We start from the raw sequence: 23,419 nt of genomic DNA on the forward strand, positions 1-23,419 counted from the left end.
TGTGATTTTCAAATTTTTAAATAATTTCCTTTATCAGAGCTCGAGTTAAACAATTTCTTTACATTTTTATTTTTTAATTGATATAAAATATAATATGTATATGACTAGTAAAATTTTTAATTCTATTTTCTACTAATAAGACAAATTAAAACCTGATTTTGCTCTCACATTTTGAAATTAGTTCAGCTTGAGATTTTTAATCTTCTAACATGATGCCAAAAATATTATGATGTTGTTCAACTGAGCTTTTAATTTCAAAATTAATATGTACTAATAAATGAAGAATAATGGATTGAAAGAAATATGTATTTATTTAAGATAGAGTATAAATGTCACAAGTGAATTGTTTTTATGCATTTATTTTGTGGCAAATTGCTTTCATTGGTAACAGTATGGTTTTGAATACCGTGTGGAGCGTAAGTACATAAGATTTTGTGTAAATTTGTGAGTCTTACGTTATTGATATAACCCTTGAGAGCCTTGAATTGCAATATTTAATTCCAATAAGAAATTATTAAACGTGATGGGTACATAAATGTCTTATAAATATCTATTTGGTAAAGTAATGTTAGGAATTGGAAAATCCTCTATAAGTATTAATTTACTTAGTGTTAGTTTGTGTAACTAGACATTTATATTGATAAACCAATGTATATCACATTAAAATTTGGTTTAAAAAGTATTCGTGCTCTTGCTAGTAAGTCACACTTTTCAATTTATAAATATTATTATACATATGAAATGATGAATAAAATTAAATTGAGGAACAATTAAATCAAATACTTATATCGAATGAATTATTTGAACGTGTTTATCCAGCATATATTATTAGATCTGAATTATTTTGTATGTATAAAGTGTAAATATAAGTACATACATTAGATTGTTCCGTTTTCAGTTAATATTTTTCTCTCTCTGCAAAAATGATCTTTCTACTAGGGAAAATCAAAAAACTGTTTTTGACAAATTTTTAAGCCTCTCAGGCTTTTTTTTTACCGTACAGGACAGACCATTTTAGTTTGTAAAATTTAGAATTTTGGCTCCAAATTTCCTATATTTATGTCTCTTGTACTGCTCTAAATATTATGTTATCAGTAAAAAAAGGTACGTTTTATTTTCACTATTTCATCTAAAAATAGAATCAAAATTTAACCCTGGTCAAAGTGATAGTTATTTATTAAAAAAAAGTAATATTATTTTGATAAAAAAAGGAATTGCAAATTATTCAGAACATCTTTCAACCTAATATTTTTAACTGTTATAATAAATACTAAAATTTAAAAAAGTATAATTTTGTACATACTGATAGTGTTATATTTAAGCCGGTACAATAGGAATAAAATTGGACAATTTAAATATATAATTCCCATTTTTCAAATTAAAATGGCTTTGATCAGGCTGAAAATGGCCTGAGAGACCTCAAACTTTGCCAAAGTGAATTTTTATATTTTCATCAGTAGAAAAGGTCTTTTATCAGAAAGATAAAAGCATTAGCCCAAAAATGGAACAACCTAATGTACATCTATGTATACTGCAATATTTTACTCCTTATTTATATTTCCAATACTGAAAATAATACACTTATTTTTTCTATATTGTATTATTTTTTTATCTATTCATAATGAGATATTATAATTTTATTCATTTGAACTTTGCTATTAGATATCATATGAATTTGCATATTCCGTCCTTAAACATATATATATATATACTACTAACGTTAAGAAATAATGTCATACAATTGATACATATATGTATTGGTCCAAAATTAATGATACTCCTCTTTAGATTATTATTTAATTGCGTATGAACTATTAAAGAAGGTATGAACTATTAAAGATGGGTTTGAAATTTTATTATATTGTCTCAATTCGAGTTGTTAATATTTATGATTATAATCCATTCTTATTAACTACATTTTCATTATAGCGATCGTACAAGACTAGGTAATTTAATATTTGTAAATTTTGAATACTTGTTTTTTTCAGAAAATGATCATTGGAGTTATAAATTTCAACTCCAATGCCGGTATGTAGAAACAAAAATCATAAATAACAAAGTAAACTGGACATTTTGTAAAATGGTTCGGAGGAGATTAGTTTAGTATTAATGGAGTTTTATTAAATTAGCTTCAAACAGCTATGATGAGAAGATAATCAACATAAATCCAACTTCCTATTCAGGAATTACTTGCCCACTACGAATTAACCTTACGGGTTAGTACATAATTATTATTTACAGTTATAGTGATCAGAGTTACAGATGTCGTAATTGTCAAAATTGCATTTAGCGTAAAAACTATATCTTAAGAATATTATTAAAAAAATGGTAACTTAGGAAAACGACATATCTTTTGACAGAAATCATCATAAAGGATAATAATCTTTGCTCAATAATACATTTGAATTTTCAAAATAGGGAGAAATAGTTAATAAGAAAATTAACTTTTTGAGATTAACTAGATATATTTAAGAAAAATAGTTATACTAATTAGAATTTTGACCATTTTCACATGCCTTGCCATTGTAAAAATATTCATAGGCCTGAATTAGTGAAGTATAGAATAACTAAAAGTGAAGATATCGATACATATGCCAACATATGAGATTTTATCTATAAATAACAAACATTTGAGGTTTTGAAATGTGAATGTAAATATATCAAAAATATGGATGATCCATGAATGCAAGTTTTATTATAAAAAAGAGAATATTCACCTTAGTGACTTATGGAATATCTACAAATGGAAAATAACTACAATTTGAAGGATGTGGATACGTATAATTTTAAACTGTAGAGATTTTGCATATAATTGAGGAAATCCAATGTTTTTCATATCATTTAAAAGAAATGAATATTGTATAGAATCAAAAGGTTTTTTTAAAATCCAAAAAGTAAAAGCAAAACCTTGAGTTCTCTGTTTGGAGCATTCAAGAATCTATTGGAGATAAATTACTAAATCTTCCGTTTGCTTCCAATAAATTTACCAAACTCCAGCTTTCATTTTTTTGTAAATCTTTTATTTTTTTTAGAGAAAAGAGGCATTCTTCTCTTTTTTGCTCTATGGTCATCCCAATTTCCTAAAAAAAATGATTATATACTCCAAATTGGAACATTGCTATTTCTGGTAGCCTTTGTCGAATTTAAGAGTAAGTCCTGAAGGCTCTTTTATTTATCTTTTTTCATCATTTTCTTAATATTTGTAAGGATTTTCTACTCAAAAATATTTTTTTACTTTTTTTTTTCCTTATGTGAAATAATATTTCAGTGAAGTTTTTCCTTTCTGAGCAGTTTCCTGGATTAGTAGAGTTATGTCATTGTTTTTTAAGGTGTTTTAAGAGATTTAAATTATTGGTATTGATTTTGTATTTAAAATTCTTGAACAAACACTTGCTCTCTGCATAAATGTATTCCATTATTTTTTCCATTTCCTGTATCAGTCCTGTATCATTTCTTATTTGTAATTATGACTTGCATAATTTGAGTTGTTGTTGTTTTTGCACCCGACTTATATTAGATTTTATAACACTTTTGTAGAACCTATTTAAAGCCTTCCCGATGATCCATCCATCTTCCAAGTCCTGTTCAATCATTTCTACACCTTCCTTCAAATTTCTTAGGACGTCATCTTCTTTTATCAGTTTTTTATGTAACTTCCATATATAAGGTTTCTTTATGGAATTGTCCTCGTCAAATATGGCTTCAAGCAAGAAAATGGCCCGACAGTCCGTTGAGCGATATTTTATCCATTTTTATTTTTAACCCCAACATTGGCTCACATATATAAATGTGATCTATTCTATTTTTTTATAAGTTTTTGGCGTTTTATCCTTTCACATGTTCCCTTGTAGTTATTCGTAAATCAGCTATATACATTATTTTATTAACAACTTTCCATTCATTTAGATACCCACTGTTTTTGTAACCCAATAGGGATCTGAAATCCCTACCATATTTTTCTGCCACCTTAAAATTCTAACCACAATTACATTTTATTTTTCTTATTTCCCTTGTTTTTTGCAAGAAACTTTGTGTTATCCGACGGTATGTAAAATCCCATATGTATGTTGGGTTTCTCGTCCTATTTAATGGTATTTTGACCAACTAACCATCTTCTACTCTTCTATATCATATACATCCAAATCTTTTAACTTCAATATCCCCTCACAACCCGAAGGATATCTGTATTGAGTTGTAATTAAGAAGTCTACTCTATATTTCTCACGCACAAAATTCCTTTCACATTCACATCGTATTCTGGTATCAACCCCACTACATCGGGGTAATTTAAGCATCTCCCTTTATTTTTTCGGGGAAGATAACCCGTTTTTTTAACCGTATTAGTCTAATAGGCATTAAATATGATCATTTTTACTTCCTCTCCGTGCCTGATGAATTTTGTTGTTTGCGCTTATTCTCTCTGTCATATGTCTGAAATACATCACTAATCTCCAAATCACATTAATGCATTGCATTTTTCACTCCCTCTGGTATATTCTCTTCTTGGACCTTCTTATACTTTTTACCTTTCTCTACAATATTTTCTAGAGAGTAGGGCTGTTTTTCTGTATTCCCTATTTCCATAGAAGTGATTGATGCATTCCTATCTTTCTCTTTCACTGGAGTAGGGCCATCGTTTTTTTCTTGCTTTTGTCCCTCCCTCTTCTGTAAGTCGATTGATTTTCCATTATAATCTTTTCTATTCATCCTTCTCCTTAGGCACCTTCAATATTCTGATGGACTTTTCGATTTATGATTGCATTCCTTTGCAATATCTCCGAAATTGAAGCATCTGCTGCATCGACTTGTTCTTAAACAAACATATTTTGACCTAATGTGCCAACAATTGAGAGGGACCAGAATAAATTTTAGGGTTACCCACAAACCTTACAGAGGCATGAGTTGTAGTGGTTGTTACTCTGTCCCTCATCTCTTTTGGTCAATCCTTGACCATGTCAGCTCTTGAAGTTTCAGATTTGTCCTCCAGTCTTTGAGCTGCTTCGAGTAGGACTCAACTTTTGCAAATACGCTCATACATTGATTGACTAAATCAAGCAATATTATCCCTTCTACTTCTTGGACTCTAAACTCTTTTTTGGCATCATGAACTGTATTGATTCAACTTTGGCTGTGAATAATCACCTTTTGGATCCGTTAAACCTAATTGACATGGGAGACTTTATTAAAAATAATATTTAGTATTCTTCAAACAGAGATGAAGAGGGGCCTATGTGTTAGACTTAGACACATCGATTCAATATCTTTCGGTTCCTTTTGCATTACTATACCTCATTTCGTTGTGAGTCATTTTTCCAATGTTTCTCACTCTTGATACAATTACAGATATCATATACCAGCCATTTTTGTTGTTTACTCCGTTTTCATCTTTTGGTTTTAAGCTTTGACCTTTGCAAAACTTAATTTATCTAATTCGTTGTAACCTTTTTTAAATTTTCGTGAACTTTCCGAGGATGAATTTTTATTGATATCTCTAACATTCCTAGTGGATATTTGTGCATTGCATTCACGGTTAAATATATGGTTTATTACCCGGGGGTTGTCCACTTATCCAATGAACCCCAAGAATTTTGGTTTCTCTTTCAAGAATTTTTTCCACCAGCTAACTCGGAGGGTGTAATGCCCCACTCAGAGTCGGTTGATGATTCCATGCAGATGTTTCGTACATTGACATCCTATATTTCGAAAAAAGTTCCAGTGATCGGTGTGTGTGTTTATTTACTTTTTATATCAAGTAAAAAACACATAATCTCATTATTATTTCATTTTGTATTTCTTAATGCCTTTTCCCATTTGTTTCATTCAAATATAATAAATACGAAAATCTATAGCAATTTATTCAATTATTAATTTCACTTTCTCATTTAAATAAATGATTTTTAACTTGTTTTACCATAATTAATTGTTTTAAAGATACCTAGAATATTTGATTATAAAAAATGAATATTAATTAATAGTAAAAATATAATATGTTACAATATATTTGAAATTACCAATTATTGAAAACAAAAGAAATATAAGACTCTAATCAATATTTACATCATTTAAAATACCAAAACTTAAGGGGGAAATATGCAGTTAAAATGAAAAACCTTAATAATTAATATTAGTTTTGCACATATGTAAATATGGTTATATTTACATACCTAAGTATAATAAAAGAAATGAATCTTTCGTTGCATAGTAATTTTACTCAGGTATGTTTTTTTCTTCAGTAACTTTATATAACTTTTGTCTACTTTTTTAATTAGATCTATTGAATTATTAACTTAATAATTATAACTTAACTGAAAATAAAGCTTATATAATTTATTTTTCAAATTTTTAATTGATACAAATAAATTAAGTGTGTGAAATGTTTACATTATTTGACCAAAAAAATTCCGTGGACAAAATCATTGAAAATAAAACCCTCCTCAGATTAAAAAAAAACAAACTATATCTCCTATTTTTTGAGTCAGAATTATTCACCACTCAAAAGTTCCCAAAGAAGTCAAATTCTTTATATATTTGTCTAATTTTTATTCAGCTTTTCAAATTTGTGTTTGTTTTTTTATATTCACTTATAAATAGTAATTCTTGTTTAGTTAAGTAGAACATATTAAATTAAGAAGAGTCTAATAATCCATAGATATATGCAAATATTTCGCAGAAAAATTCTCAACTGAAACACCAATGTCTTTTATCAAATGAGTCTAAATATAAGGATACGGACACATTTTCCTCAGATTAGTAAAAGGGAACAAGTACAATATTGCGAATCATCCCCTCAAATTTCAGAGTTAAAATGAAATAAATTCACTATAATAGTAAATTACATTAATTAATATAGCAATATTACTACGATTTGAGTAATTTTTGCCTTCTTAATTAAATCTTCAAACTCCAAAACGGAAAGTCCGCCGTTTCCATTAACTATAAATCAAAGCTTTAGAAATACTTTCAAAGCAGAATGCTCCATGTTTTGTCTGTATTGTTTATAGCCTGGAAGAGCTTTAAAATGGTAAATCTATATTTATATGGAATTATACAATTTTGAGATAATACAATTTAAAGATAAAAAAAATATTTGAAAAGTAACAACACCTCCATTTTTCAATGAGCGTTCTTTACTAATTTGCATATAGAGCCTTAAGATAAAATGATCACTTGCATAAACCAGCAATTTTGCTATAATTCAGCTGCCTGATGGTGTCTATATTTTTTCAGCCAGACAAATTGTTATATCAACAAACTTTTTCAAAGTTTTGGACATCAGGGCGTCAGCTCCTCCAAATATAAAGAAGATTGAGCTTACAAAGGAGGGATGGTTTTGCACCGTGACGATAATTTTGTCCACAACAACTACAAATTTCAAATAGGGAGGTATAAAATGTAACTTGAGGCCTATGTGTATGTCAACGGTACTTATCAACTTGTCATATCATAGACTAGACCCTGAAGGGGTATCAGTGAGCACTGCAATGACTTAATTGAGAAGGAAATCGGGCTCTCATGTTGGCCAGATCTTAATACAATGGATTTTTTTCTGTGGCTACGTTGAATCTAAAACAAATCGAACATATTAAGGCATCAAGGATTCTTTGATTGTCTTCATCAAGGAAACAATCACCAACATGACAAGGAACTACCTCATCAAATTCCGCTCCTCCTTTAGGGGCTGGCTTCCTCCTGTGATTGTGGTTGAAGGCGGATATATCAAAAAAGCTCTTTTTCAAAATTCATATATACAGTTCAAACCAGTTTTTAAGTCAATCTGCCAAAAAATATGGCCTCGGTGACAATATCAAGATTTTTGAAAAAGGGGCCGATTTTATCTTAACAGCCTCTAAGAACGTTATGTTTCTTAATTATTTTTTTTTAAAGGAAGGGTGTTATTGAAGGAGTAAATAGGTTTTATCTTAAAAAAAATAAATAAACGAAATATCAAAGATACTTAATAATAGATAATTTGGTTTAAAAACATGGATAAACTTTTTTCAAGATCAACATTTCTCAGAGTACTAATTTGTACTCCAAACATTCTTCTAATTAGTTGTTTTATAGACATATAACTTTTTTATCTACTTACAGAAATAAAAATGTATTTTACTAATCTTAAAGGAGGGATGTATTTCTTGTACCCAAACACAAATAAAATTAAAAATAAAGATACTTGTATATTTTTGTTGCAAATTAAATAAACGACTACTTGAGTTAAACTTATTTGAGTCATTTTCTTTCTTTTATTTACTTCTTTAGTAACAATATAGAATAAGTAGGTTATAAACACTAATTAATTTTAAATTGAATTCATGTCTATATATGTCTCAATACTTTACTTAAAATGTAAAATACATACATATATATGTATATATAAACAGATCATCCCTTCAAATAACGGTTATTTGTTTGACTTATTTTTATAATCCTTGTTTTGTCTAATGGGTTAAAATGACCCGTTTTAAAATTTCATTTACGAAAAATACCCTGATCTAGCATTTTTTAAACTTTTTTTTTTAAATGTGCCTTTAATTGATTAAATGGAGTTGCATTGATTAAGTATTTAAAAATTATAGTATTTCATTTAACCTAAGAATCTTTTGTGAAGTCAATTTACATACATAAAGTATACTTCTTTCTCTAAGAAAGTGCGTTTTCCAAGAGCTACATTGATTCCACTTAAAATTTATTGACTTTTCAAGGAGTTAAAAAAAAATTCATTATTTCTTTTTCTCAAAATGATAGGTATAGAAAGGTGTTTTAACGGTCATTTGACTTGTTTATTATTAATTATATTTAAATAATTTAAAAAAAAACATATCCATTTATAGGGAAACTTAAAGGAATATGATCATTTGGGAAAAAAAGAAAAAATACTGTATTTTTCAAATAAGTAGATTTAGAGCGACAAAAATATTTGAAATGCATTATGTATCTTCATTAACGTTACATTAAAGTATTTCTCGATACAATGACAGAAAAATGCATTCTTACTTGTTCAAATTAACATATTTACATAACAGAACTGATCAGCACTTGATAAGTCGGATCGTTAACCATAAATTAGTTTATTGATATTGATAGGTGTGAGAGAGGGGTTAGGCAATTTAGGATATAAATTTCCCTTCTGGTCAAATTTTGAAAAAAAGAGAAAGTACAGATGATTGCACATGCTCAGCCCCCCACCCCACCCTAAGCAATTTGTATTTTGCAATTTTTATTCCATACTTAACAAATGGAGGATGAAATGGAATTAAAATAAGAGTAATGTATGTTTTTCGGAATTAAAATAATTGTCTTAATAAAAATTAATATTCTGATTATGTACATAAAATAGATCCCCTTACAAATTACTTTAATTTCTGAAAACATTCATTACATAATTGTTTTTAATTCAATGCATCTACCATTTCATAATAATTATAAGAGTACTAAATTCAAATTGGTCCTAATTTGTCTCAAAAAAAATAAATGAAACAAAACAATTCGGGATTAATGTAAAACGACACTTGTGCGTTGAATTAAAATTATGACAACGACACAAGGATCAAAACAAAAAAAAAACCAACAAATCCAAAATGTGATAAGTAAATCATATCATGAAGATATGATCTGGAGCTAGTTCTAACAAACAGCTATTGGTAAACATTCTTAAACACTATGCATTAGTATTTCCCATCGATGGAGAGGGAGTTGAGAATTATAATTGCTTGACAAAAGTAGTCATAGAGCCACGAAGAGAGTTCTTGCTTATTTTGCTTCCCTTGGTATATTATAATTATGGATAGGGGTAATTTTTCACATCTGTAGAATAAAAGAACGGAGATCTACAAATTCTTATGGCAAAAATAACAATTTTTTCCCTTAGGATCATCTTGTGACTTGTTTAAAACAATATATAGGATATTATCTCATGGATTTTTTACGTGTATCTCTAAATTGATTCTTCAAAATGACACATCGCCAATAGCTAAACGTTTGACACTTCAGCTTTGCTGACTGCACTGATTACTTTCTGTAATTTATAGGGTGTTTATATCAGATCTGGTTTTCAGCATTTTAAAATATTATCAGACTTTTTATAGATTTGCTCTATTTTGTATGGAAGTAATGAAACATAACTTTGCAAGAAAATAAACTTATTTTTTATAGGGTTATATTTTATATTTCAATATAGACCGATATTTCATGTACAACTATCATATCTTGAGAAAAATAATGAAATAATATTGTAATCTTATTCTTAAAAGTTATAAATACATATTTTCTCAGTTTTGATTTGCTTTAGTGTAAAGAAATTATTTTGAAAGTGTAATTAATTTTACAAAGAAAATATGTTTATAACTTTTTATAAAATTTAAATATGTCGAAAATTGAATTTTAAAAAATTAGTCTTTCAAACTTGAGAGATTATTTTCGAAAAGTAATTTAAAAAGGGGGTTTCACTATTAAATTGGCTCTAATCCATAAAAAAGAAATGAAAAATACTACAATAATTGATTTTATTAGATGTGATACAACAAAACGGATTACATATTTGTAGTTAACACGTCTAATAAAACAATAATTCGATAAATATAAAACCTGAAATATTTTTGAGAATGCAAAACATAAATAAAAAATAACAATTGATGAATACTTAAAAAAAATATTGGTATTTGATATTTTTAATTTTTACATATTTTGCATCAAGCTAGATAATATTTCTAATAAATACATTTGTGGGTTGGATATAAGGATTAAGTAATTAATTGGAAAAATATAGTTGATTTTTTAATCATAGTTTTTCAATTAGAAAATGTTATTCATGTTTATTAATTATTTATCAAGGATGCAACTTTAAGGAAATTTTTAATATAATTAAATAAACATGTTACAAATAAATTCTTTTAAGGTTATGACATCTTATTGGTTGGTATCAATTAATTATCCTTTTATTTTAAAAATATTAAAATGTTCTTAATTAAAAGAAACACCAAATAGTTAGTTATCATTGCTAAAATCATTTTAAATCTATTAATACGTTATTTCCTTTCAAATACTAACGTTACTTTCTTGGGTGGTTCCAGCACCAAAACAAAAAATACATAATTACACTTTAAAAATGTATTTATTATTTTTATTTGTTACATATGAAACTATAATCATTAATTAAAAAATTAAATACATTCTACAAAAAAATTATATGTATATGAGTTCCTAGTCTAAAATGGTGTGCAGCCGGAGATTTTATTTTGTGAAATGATGAAGTTTCTTCAATCTTAATCTCTTAAATTTTGGAAAACTATAATTATTTACAGATTATATTAAATTTGAAATAATTTTGAAGGTAGCACAATTTCCTTGAAATCTTAAAAGTTAAGTTTTTCTCTCTCGAATGGTTCCATTTTTTTCTTAAATTTGTTTCCAATAAAACACCCTCGTATTATTTATTTTCATTTAAAACAATATCATTATTTTTTCTTAATTTATTATATTCCATTCTAACTAAACTAGAGAAAACCACAACAACATCAATTTTCAAAATTTGAAAGCTGTTTAGTGAACTTTAAAACTTTTTCAAAATAATTTAAAATTTGTCAGTGATTATGTTTTAAGAAAATGCAAATTTTAGGTCTATGATAACTCAATATTTAAAGGAACGTGTTATACAAAGACCAATCTATTGTAGAGGAAATATTATTTAACAAGACATAAATTACTATCAAACAATGTATGTTCCAATAAGAATATAAGATATCCCAGTCCTCTTCTATGTCTCTTATTTATATAAATGGTTAGGGTAGATCAGTTTTTTATTTCGTAAGATATCCGACCACAAATGTTTTTTTGCCTACACGAGACTTCTTATCATTATGAACAATTACACAAATATAACAAAACTTCTTTGATTTTTCCCACTAAATATGGATATCGGCTTTACGTTAGATAGAGTTGAAAATAAAATATACTCGATAAAATTCATTTTATTTCATTTTTCAAGAATAATAAAACAAAAATAATTCCAATTTTTTACTATTAAAAAAATATTATTGATTTAAATACGGTTAAAAGAAATAATAGTAGTTTTGTTGTTCATTTGTTATAATTTCTAACTTTATGCAAGTATATAAAGAATAATCATTTTCAAATATTTTTACACAAGTAAATTGAGAAATGAACGAAGAAAAACAGATAGTTGTAAAAAATGAATTCTTAATCATTAAGAAAAATAATGATTTTTTGATAAAAATTTTAATTTTCAAAACAAAATTTTAGAATATTATTACAAAGAAAAAAATAGTGATAAATTCCCTTACCGTTGAAAGATCCGTTACTAGTAATAAGATCAATAAATAGTTGATTTGTTGCATGATTTTAATGATGATCCGTAATTTATTTTGTAAATGTAATTTTTTAAAAAAGTATGCCACAAAATTCGATATGGTTCCTAGAAAGCTCAAAAAACAACTGAAGAAGAAAGAATCTGTTTTTCCTTCATTGTATATATTTATAAAAAAAGGAGCTTCGTATAGATAGAGAGAAAAATAATTCTACAACACTCATTTATGAGAGGGGGAAAGGGGGGGGGGCAGAGGAAGAAGGTGAAATTTTATTTTCTACCTACCTGATTCTTATTTGAAGTATGTAGCAAAATTCTTTAATTAATATATGATACCTTTACAAATAAATAGATGACAAGGGGTCAATTTGAATTATTCAATATTTTATCTTAATTTGATAATAAAATCAGTTTTTTTATTTGGATAATAATATCAATAAATTAAACTTTGGGTAGAATACTTATTAAACAATTTCAACATCATCAATTTTTGAATGTGTATCGTCAGAGGATTCTTTTTTGAGTAGTCATTTAATATTTTAGACATAGACTAATTGATCAATATTACAACATAGCAAAGAGCGTGCGGAGCTAAAGCTCAAATCAGTCATTTAAAAAAATATATATTTGTAAATTCTTACAAAAAAGTTATGGTCAGTTATACGTTAAATGTTACGGAATTGAAAGTTAAAATTGTTAATGCAAGACAAAAGTAATAAATATATATGGGTTAAAAAGAAGCCCTTTACTATATATTTTTGCATTTTTTAATAACTATATATTAAATATTTTATTAATCACCGTCAAAAAAATTATAATTTTTATTTAAAAGCTGAATTAAAAACCTGTAAATTGGTCTGGGTTGTACTTATCGTTTTTTCGAAAATTAATAACATGTAGTTTTTTTTACTGTATTCGTAGATTTTAACAATATAATTTTCAAAAAGATAAAATAATCTTAACCTACATCAATTTCACTTTGAAAATGAATGAAAATGCATTTTTGTCTATATTTTCCAGTAATCTATTCCTTTATGTAACTTATAGATATTCATATCAAGGAAATGAATATTTACTGTCCTTGATGTAAAAAGTTCAAATATGAAGAAATATTAATCATAACTAAACATTAAATTAAGTAAGTTTACGGTTTGATTATGCTTTTCTTGGTGTAAATATAAAAGTCATATTTTACTTTAATTGGACGTTTAAAGTTAAATATAGTTAACTTTTAAATCTATTTGATAAATCCATAGCTAAAACCTATTTAAACGTAATTTACATAGACTTTATAAAAGTCTAAATGTAAACGCAAATATTTGACAAAAACAAGATTTGAAAAGTGTAGGAGAAGTTGATGAAAGAGATTAAAGATGAGTTTTTGAAGAGGTGTAGAGCAAATAAGCCAATTTCCTGTATTTTCTTTGATCTAAAAACTGGCTTGACAAATGTGGTGATGGAAGTAATGAGAAGTGAACAGTCATTTATTGGTAGGATCAAGAATCCCTTTATAGTAGAAAATGCAAAGAAGGAAGAATCACACGCTTTAAAGATTCAAAAGTTTATATTTAATTGTTTAAAGGAGATGGGTTTTTTCATAAAAAAAGTCTTGGCCATTGGAGGGGACTCAAGAAATAAGAACACTGGTTTAAATACTGAAGTTATGCAAAACTTGTAATGGAGTTTGGAAGAAAATGGTTTGGTTGTAGTTTAGTCTGCATACTAATGAAATTCTCTTACGCCATCTAATTCTTGAGTTGGATGGACCAACTCTCTCTGATATTACATTATCTGGACCAATAGGAGAGCTGATAGGCTCGGTTACTGACTTGAATATCAATCCAAACTTATCCAGAATCTCTACTGACGTACCATTACTCAAATTGTGAGATGTGGTTGTTCAAAATGTTTCCTGGAAGGATGAATTTCTTGGATATCGGGTCTGTTTACCACAGCCGCTGGCTCGACACTGCTAACATACTTTTAAGACTATGTAAATTAAACCTCAGAGTTAATGGGAGAAATCTAAAAAAATATGACTCATAGTTGACTCATATTATTGGTCTGTATTATCCGTGTTGCTTCAATACCAAGGTAAAACACTGTTGGATAATAGGGCCAAGGTACGTCATATTTTAACTTAATTGTCTCAAGCCCCAGGAAAAATATGTGCGTGAACTTGTGATGCCAACAGTGAAAATATCTGTTTGGTATGTTCATGGAGAAATGCTTTTACAGGCTCAAGTTTGCTTTGATGTGGAAAAAGAGATAATTAAAGGAATAGAACAAATCCTGGCGATTACACGAGATAATGTAACAAATGGTCAACTGGGAAGCCTATCTGTCACGATCAGAAAAACGCCTGCTATGTATTGTGGGGCTTCTAGCATCACTGACCTCATCAACCGGTAAGAAGGAAAAAACATAGCAACCACAAATATTCATCATAAGGTTAATAAATAGAAGTATATACTTCTAAGTATTCTCCAAACAAAACATAATTAAAAGTACTTTTTTTTTTTAAAGTACACACATAACTAGCTTAAAATAATTTAATGATTAAAATTTTCTCATATTTGATTTCTTCACTTCAATGACATTACAACTACATTCCCTTTATACGAATATCTATAAATTATAAATAGAATGCAAGCACTGAAAAATATAGAAATAAACACCTTTTCTCTAATATTAATAATATTTAAAATGGAATTGATAGCTAAAGGCGATCCCATCTTTTTGAAAATTACATTTTTGAAATTTAAGTAAAAAAACACAATAAAAACACTACTGGTTTTGGATTTTCGAAAAAATGAAAAATACGACCCAGCCAAGTATACATAATTATTCATCGAAATAAAAATAGATTTTTTTAAATTCACTGTACAATGAATATAATTAACAAATGCTCTGATAACTTTTGAGTAATTGATCACAAATAACTCTGAGAAATACTTTATGGAAAAGTATACATTTGTTGAAATTATTAGTCAAACTTTATGATATTGCAAAATGAATAGCTATTATTTTGCATTGCCTGATAAAATAACTAACTAGATAATACATAATTGTATTGTTTTTTTTTTTTTAAAAGAAGAAATACGTTATATTAATAATAAATGATCCACTAATATTTTCATTTAAAAACTAATGAACAATGCAATAGTTTATTTTGAGATCAGTTACTAAGGAATAAATCTTGTTAGTTTTTTACAAATGGAGTCCATCAACAAAATATATATATATATGTAATTATATAAATTTTATCAAAAAGATTCTTGATTGTATTCGTACATTCAATCAAACTATCTTACTTTGATTATTTTAAGTCATTTTGATAAATCTATTGGAGGTGCTATAAATTGCAGCATACAATATACGGAGTTGGTAAGCAAATATGGTGATATCTTGGACGTGATCCGTCAACACTATATAAAGATAGAATTATTTTTATTAGAATTAAATGTGGAGGACATTTGTATTCTTCGAAAAAAATTAGTCAATTTCTAACTGAACATATTTTTATTAACATTTTAGAGGCGCAACAAATTGATCATCACAACATAAGAATGAAAAATTAATATACTTAATTTTAAATGCCATATCAAGGCCTATCTAACTTAAGCTCTAAGCGTTAATTAAACTTATTAGGTATCTTAACTCACCTCACATGTTTGAAATAAAGCCTATAATTGACCAAAGTATGTCTATAAAATATTGGAATATATGTTTTCATCTTGTATAAAAATAATTGGGATTTTCTCCTTTTCTTGCATTTGTTCTAAATTATTTTTATGTTGACGTTATGCATATATTAAATTATGGTTTGAAATTATAGGTAATTTTGTTTAGTATTTCTATCCATCCCAGAAATAAGAATATTTGACCAAACTGGGTAATTTAAACCTTGATCTGTTTTTATTCATGATTTAAAACAATAGAAAGGGTTTCTTATTTTCTGTTAAGATTGCTTATGTATTGACACACCACATATTTAGAAAAAATACTTAATTTATTAGTGACGGATTTCCTTTCCCTTGAAAATTCACTAAGTGAATTAACGGTATTTTTTAGGTAACATTCTTTTATTTCTGACTAGTTGAAGATACCCGGCAATGCCCGGATTTTAAATAATAATTGAGTCTGTTAAGCAAGTCATCACTACTGACACAGTCCCATTCATTGATTATTAAGGCTTTCAATATATTCAAAATTGTATAGGGCTTTATCCAGACTCTTTCTTTTTAAATAAACTAGATTCAAAATCTATCTGATTCAAATCCCAACGGGATGGAGGCTAAAAATTGGTGCTTAAGAAGCTAGAGAAATTGTACTTGCACCAATTTTGCATCATAATTGACGTGTGAGAAGGAAAACTTTCGTTTTAAAATGTCTACGCCTTTTCTTTGAATTTATAATTTAACAAGGGTAAGAGTTATCATGAACTCTATTCTGTTAATTTAACTCATGGAGGCAGAGAGATAATAGGCACCTGAAAGGAACTAATGATGGCACCCAAGGCAGTCACTGATTCTGATTTTTTGTATTCATTAGATCCTACCAAGCAAACCAGATCCTTTCTTGAGCGAAATTCGGTCATTATGAGATCAACACAACAACAAAATAAGGATCACTAAAAATAATTACGTACGCTTCTGTTGACTCTTTTTTTTTCTCATAAATCCAAAATGACTAAAAATATTTTTGGCAAACTTTGATTACAATTGTTCAATAATTTATTACAACATTTTTACAATGATATATCTACCCCTCTAGGAATTATAGAAGCTTTTCTCCTGTATTCTTGGTTTAAGAAAACGGAAAGATAAAAGAAGAGTGGTCATTTTTTTCTTCCACACAGGCCAACCCCCCAATTGATATTACAGTCCAAAAAAGGAATAATCTGATAAATTATCAAAAGCCTCATGATCCCCGAAAGATCTCAAAGAAATGTTCAAACCTTAAAATGAAATAATAAGATGATTTTGTTGATTATGATTATCATGACGTGTTATTAAAAGTTACGCCGATTTCAATATTCTATTTTTGTAAGAGAGGTTTGATATTGCAAATGTTGCTTAAATCTTTTCCTATTTTCGTAGCCTTGTAGAACATATCAATGGACAACTTATTGAATGAAATGTATTCTATATTAATACCAAACTAATTACATGTACTTATCTTTTTAATTTTAAAATTATATGAAAAACAAATTTTGTAAATAAAATTAGTGTAAATTTATTTTAATAACTGTTTATTGGGTCATTAGGATAATTTTTTTATTAAATTGAGTATGATTAAATAGTATAAACTTGAAAATTATCAACTTCATTGAAAGGATTAATTAATTACATTTTGATTAATGTACATAAATAAGTAACATAATGTTTATTATATTCACAATATACATTAAATAATTCATTTATTGAGACTGTTAACAAAAATGTGAATATTTAAGATTTAGAAAAATAAAATTTTAATTATGATTAATTATTAAAGGAAAAATGTTCGTATATGCACATAAGAAAGAATACAAAACGATATATTTTATAATAGTTAATTATAATTAACTATTTTTTTTTAATTATATAAGATGATTATTTTATATTATGCTTGATTTTTTCTATATATGGTAAATCAGATAACCGCACTCGGGGGAATATCAAATGTTTTCTTTCTCCAAGTTTTTTTTTTCTATTAAAAATTAAAAAAAAAAATGTTTATTATATGAAGATATTAAGAGTCGTTTTATTAAAAGTCGTCCAAAAAAATGCATTATTCCTCCCGCCCACTTCTGAAAATGTGATGAAATGTAGTATTCTTATATATATATAAAATTTAAAGAACTCTAGGCAATTATGTAGGAGTATAATAGTACTAACGATATTGCCCTACATTTCCAGGAGTAAATTGTCGTCGACTAACCAACAAACCTGGCTTTAACAATATAGAATATAACTTGTGATATAAATTGTGTGGATTTTGGGAATGTTAAAAAAAATACCCAAGAAAATTGATATGGTAACCTGACAATTTTATGATTGTTTTAGAGGAGAACAGCTTAGCTGTCATGACGTTTCATTAGATCATCTAAAAGCAGATTTGACGGAGGATAAGGGAAAGAAGGAAATAAACAAAGGCATAGGCAAGAATTACTCTGATATCTATTTTTAATTCAACTCTGAGTCCAACAAGGACTTACAATTTTAACTAGCAAAAATCAAGTAGACTAATCTCTGTCTTTTATGAACACTCACTGATATTCCATCATTTTTATTATAATTAAACACGTTCTTATTTTGTCAAAGTTAATGTTAAAGTTAAAAGTTTTTATTAAGTCTATTTACAGTAATTTAAGCATACAAATCTTTCTGTGGCTCTGATCAAAAATCTTAAATTGACAAACGACCTGAATTCGACCTTACGCACATCAATTTCAAATTAGTTCCTTCTTTATAACTCATTGGTCACTATGATATGTCGTTCCACGTCAAGATTAATGCTTACTGAAAAATATGAACATTTGTTTTATGAGTCATAATTACTGGTCTGTTGGTCATTATTTAAGACTCAAGACTCCAGTAGAGTGTGTCTTGGTCCAGTCCAGCTAAGTGCTACATATCAGTAATAAAAAAATAATTTAAAGTTTACTCCTTGATGACGTAATTCGACTTTATTTCTTCATTTTTTAATCAGTTCTAGTTCTCAAGGTCCTACAGTAATACACCATATTAAGATTGAAGACCTGAAGTAGTTTGTGGGAAAATGATGGGAACAAATTACAACAATTAAATTTATTAAGTTTGTATGGCATTTTAGCCTCGACTGGAGGCCATAATTGAGGTGAATGAAGATGATATTTCCATAAAAAAAATTGTTTTTCATTAATCAAGCCGAATTATGGTTAAAAAATTAATCAAAGATTAGAATGTTAAAATACTTTTTAAACACACTGCAGATATGGACACCAAATTTTTTTATGATTTCAAAAGAAAAATTGCCGCTTTGTTTATTGTTCACAATAATCATATCACTTCAACGGAAAATTATTATTGCACCACTATTTTTGATATATGTAAGATTCAGAAGCATATTATAGATACGTATGATATTAAATACTAGTTTTCTAAAAGAAAATGCAAATTTAATATAGAATATAATGTAATACTATTGAAAACAATCAAATATGTAAATTTTATCACTGATAAAATTGTATTGTGTGATGATTTGGTAAAAATATTATCAATATATTTTAAAATACATAAACACGTTTATAACAAAAGCTGTTAAAAAAAAGTCTGGTATAAAAAGAAATCTAGTTTATTGTTAATGTATTCATATATGTAACTGATGTTTTTTTTATATTAAATCTGATTTAAAAGAAGCTCTAGTATATTTCATGGTAATTTTAATATAAGTACTTTTTAAAGTTATTCTTTTTTTTCCATTTACAAGAAATACTATATAAATGAAGTTAGAATTTTTATAAATCACACCATTACTCCGTACTCCACGAGTTATGCAATTTGCAGTGTGTTTTAATAAACAATATTATTTGGGTTTTACCTCAGTAGGGTTAAATTTATTTTAAAAAAAATCAAAAGACATATTCCCTGAAAATTTGAAGTAAAAAATTAATGTGATATAATATAAGTTTGTTGTGATAATTACTAGCTTTATAGTTCTGTATTATATTTGGCTATCTTTGCTTTTGGTTACGATAAATTGTAATCAAATTTTTATAAAAATGCTAATTTCTTCATCTTATAGTTACCTACATATATATACCAGGGTCGTTTGAAAAGTTCGTGCAAAGTCTGTGAAATCGCACTGCTGGTGTGTATTGAGGCTATGTGTAATCTTTAGCATCTTTTGGATGAACAAACACCAACTTTCAGTGAGAACAGTGTATCTCTTTCTGTTTTGCATTCGTTTGAATCGAGGAATCTTCTTGAGAGATTATGGTGACTATCTTTTGGATTTGTAAGGAATAATCCTCATCCACTATCTGGAAAATTGTAAAACTGTACCAGGTGTATTTTATTCTTTTTTATTACACCGTTTTGAAAAGGGAGCTGGAAGAAAAAAACCCACTATTGGTATACAAAAATTATTTTCCATCACGAAAATGCACCAGCTCACACCTCAGGAGTTGCAGTCACAAAATTAATGGAAATAGGGTTCCTACTCGAGATGCCCACAGCACTAGCAATTTTACACATCTATATTCTGCCTCCATCCATCACCATATCATGGATTTTATTAATGATTTATGGAGTAGTAACCTCAACAGGACATCCGGAACGTTCAGCATCACTTGCATTAACTCCGAAAATTTTGAAATAAATTATAAACTGTTCTAATCGATGGTCCAGAGTCCCCATAATGTTTAGCAAATTTATTTTAATCTCCTTAGGTGTTTTGACTCTCATAAAGTAATGTTTAATCAACAGACGAAATTCTTTTTCGTCCATTTTTGAAAAACTCTCCTTTTCCTCGATTCAAATGAATAGCAAACAGAAAGAAATTGACAAATTGATAGTAGGTTATGTTTCTTACAAGAGATGCTAATAACTCAAAATAACCTCGAGACCCGCCAGTATTGCCATTTCTCGGACTTAGCATGAACTTTTCAAAAAAACCTCCTAATTATACCATTAAATATAGTAGTTTATATGTAGATTAAGGGTAGTTGAAATTGATTGTTGCATTAATGACTTAAATTTATTTCGATGTAATTGAGTAAAGTTTGATGTATAAAACAGATTATGTGTGCGATTTGGATGTGTTCTTAAGATTTAAATCAAGAAATCATAACTATGGGACTCATACATTTTACAACATAAAAAGCTTATCTATTTTAACGTCATTTAGAACGTTAGTTAGAACTTCTATCTTAATTTTAATATATATATAAATGGATATATTAGGAATCCCTTCACTCAATTTGTCCAGCTTTAGTCTCTATTTTTACCTTTATACGGTGTCTGAAGGTGGAACAAACGTTGTGGATGCTCTACACGAGAAAAGTGGCTCAATCCTTTAAAATGGTAGTCTTGAAGGTCTCCACATTCGGATGAGGGGTCCTGTTAGTCTTATCCTCCATGATATCTCACCAGAAATAGTCTAACGGGTTCAGGTCTGGGTAGCTAGAGTGAAAAAAGTTAATCATTTTGCTGGTGCAAAACTTTTGGTTCTGGTAGACAGTGTGAGCCGGTATACAATGTTTTTGGTACACATAATTCCCATTGGTGTTGTTGACTTTGAGCCAAAGCAAGACAGTGTAAATAAGCACAGTGAAATATGACTCAGTAGTAACATACCTTATAGGCTTAAAAAAAGTATGGTGGCATCTTTTTATAGGCCGACTCCAACACCCCAAGGACTATGACGTGGGACGGATGCTTGGTCCTGAAAACACCCTAAATATCATTTATTGTCTCTGTAAACCATCGATTATTGCAGTGATTATTAACATATTCAACTGTAAAATCTTTTTATCACTAAAGATTTTCATGGTTGAGCCATATTTCTTGTGGTAGTTGAGGAGCTTCTGAAGATCTGGTAAGCTTCTTGTCCGTTGATTTTGGTCTCCACAGAGGCAGGAGACGCTGAATCCACTCGAAGAAGATATTTAACCAGCGTTCTTGGCATGCTGGATGCAGTAGATTTTACGCAGGATGACACAAATGCTCTATGCAAACTTCATGCAGCTGATATATAGTAAATCAAGAACTCGTTAAGGGTTTGCTTCCGGTCAACTCCTTTATCCATGTAGAGCAACGTTAATTACATAAATAGAGAACTAAGAGTCTTACAAACAAATTAATCCGCTGATCAGAACATTTGACATGGAATATTCAAAATTCTACTGACCAAATTTACAAACTTTATATTAACATTAATACAATATAACTTAAGTAAGTAGACAACAATAAAGGAAGGCTAACAGATTGTATCATAAAGTTGAAGTAGATAAAATCACTTATGCCAATATACAGAATATCTTAAAAGTAAAACATAATAAGAACGCGTAAAAAAATTCTTGGAACCGCGATGACACAAAATTCCATAAAATGTAAATGAATTCAAAAAATATTATCCACAAAAATAGGGTACAGGAAGGTAATACTAAATTAAGATTATATTAGACTAAAAAGAGCACACATATGATACACACAAGATAATACGAGGATTTTGAAATCTCTGGGGTTGATATAAACTCAAGGGAAGTGAAGGAGGATGAACAAATACTGATTTACTTTTTTTTTTTGATGAAACATTACCCTTATTAAGCCTTTTTAAATATTACTAATTTATATCAGTTCTATATCTACAAAAAAATTGATCCAAAACAGAATAAAATCAATTAAAAGAAGGGTAGTGAATGCTTTAAAAGATTGCTGTAATACTCTAAATAGATATTTACCCACACAAACACCATAAAAAAATCAATAACCAATTTGTGAAACTCAATATTGTATGAAATATGATGAATCACTATTAATTTGTGTTTGTACAGCATATGTGTCTAGAATATAGAATGATGTTTTAGGCCATTAATTTTACTCGCTATTTTTACTTTAGCTCTCCCATGTTATAGTTTTATATGTTACTGCCAATATGTATAATTATACATTTTATAGAATACCTAAGTAGTGTAAATAATATCTGATGGGGTCAGACAAACTATATAATAAATGAATTTTTTAATACTTTTCCTATATATTACATTTATATAATGACCAGTAATTCTTTAGGCAAAGTATTAAATGTTGACAATATGAGATTAGAAAATTTTATTATTAATTAGGCATTTGAAATTATAACCCTTAAAAATATTTATTATTTTCTGAAAAAAATGAAAGCAAAACTGAGACTGAAAATGGAAAAGCTGGAATGATAGTAGTTATTATATTAATCTGAAAAAACTATTCTGATACTCAATTATTTTCGATTGAAAAATCTTGTTATATTCGGAGACACTGCCTTATAGATATCATTTATTGCAGCAAGAAAAAATAGATTGACATTTTGAATGACGCTTAACTTTCTTTCTTTCGGAAAGGCACATATTATTTTGGAATTTTGTATTGC

The 23,419-nt window shown here is 27.8% G+C and overlaps 1 protein-coding gene across 2 annotated transcripts in view; it reads right to left on the reverse strand.

The window, feature by feature from the left end:
- Positions 1–12,446, reverse strand: part of LOC121113734 (follistatin-related protein 1) — a 260,114-nt gene extending 247,668 nt beyond the window's left edge. For both annotated transcript variants that reach the window (XM_040707586.2, XM_071886824.1), the window contains exon 1: positions 12,300–12,446. In XM_040707586.2, coding sequence (XP_040563520.2) covers positions 12,300–12,353 — 54 coding nt within the window. In that variant the 5' untranslated portion in view covers positions 12,354–12,446. The remainder of the gene's footprint in view (positions 1–12,299) is intronic.
- Between the last annotated feature and the right edge of the window lie 10,973 nt (positions 12,447–23,419).

Source organism: Lepeophtheirus salmonis, chromosome 2 (assembly GCF_016086655.4).
Source record: "Lepeophtheirus salmonis chromosome 2, UVic_Lsal_1.4, whole genome shotgun sequence".
NCBI lineage: Eukaryota > Metazoa > Arthropoda > Copepoda > Siphonostomatoida > Caligidae > Lepeophtheirus > Lepeophtheirus salmonis.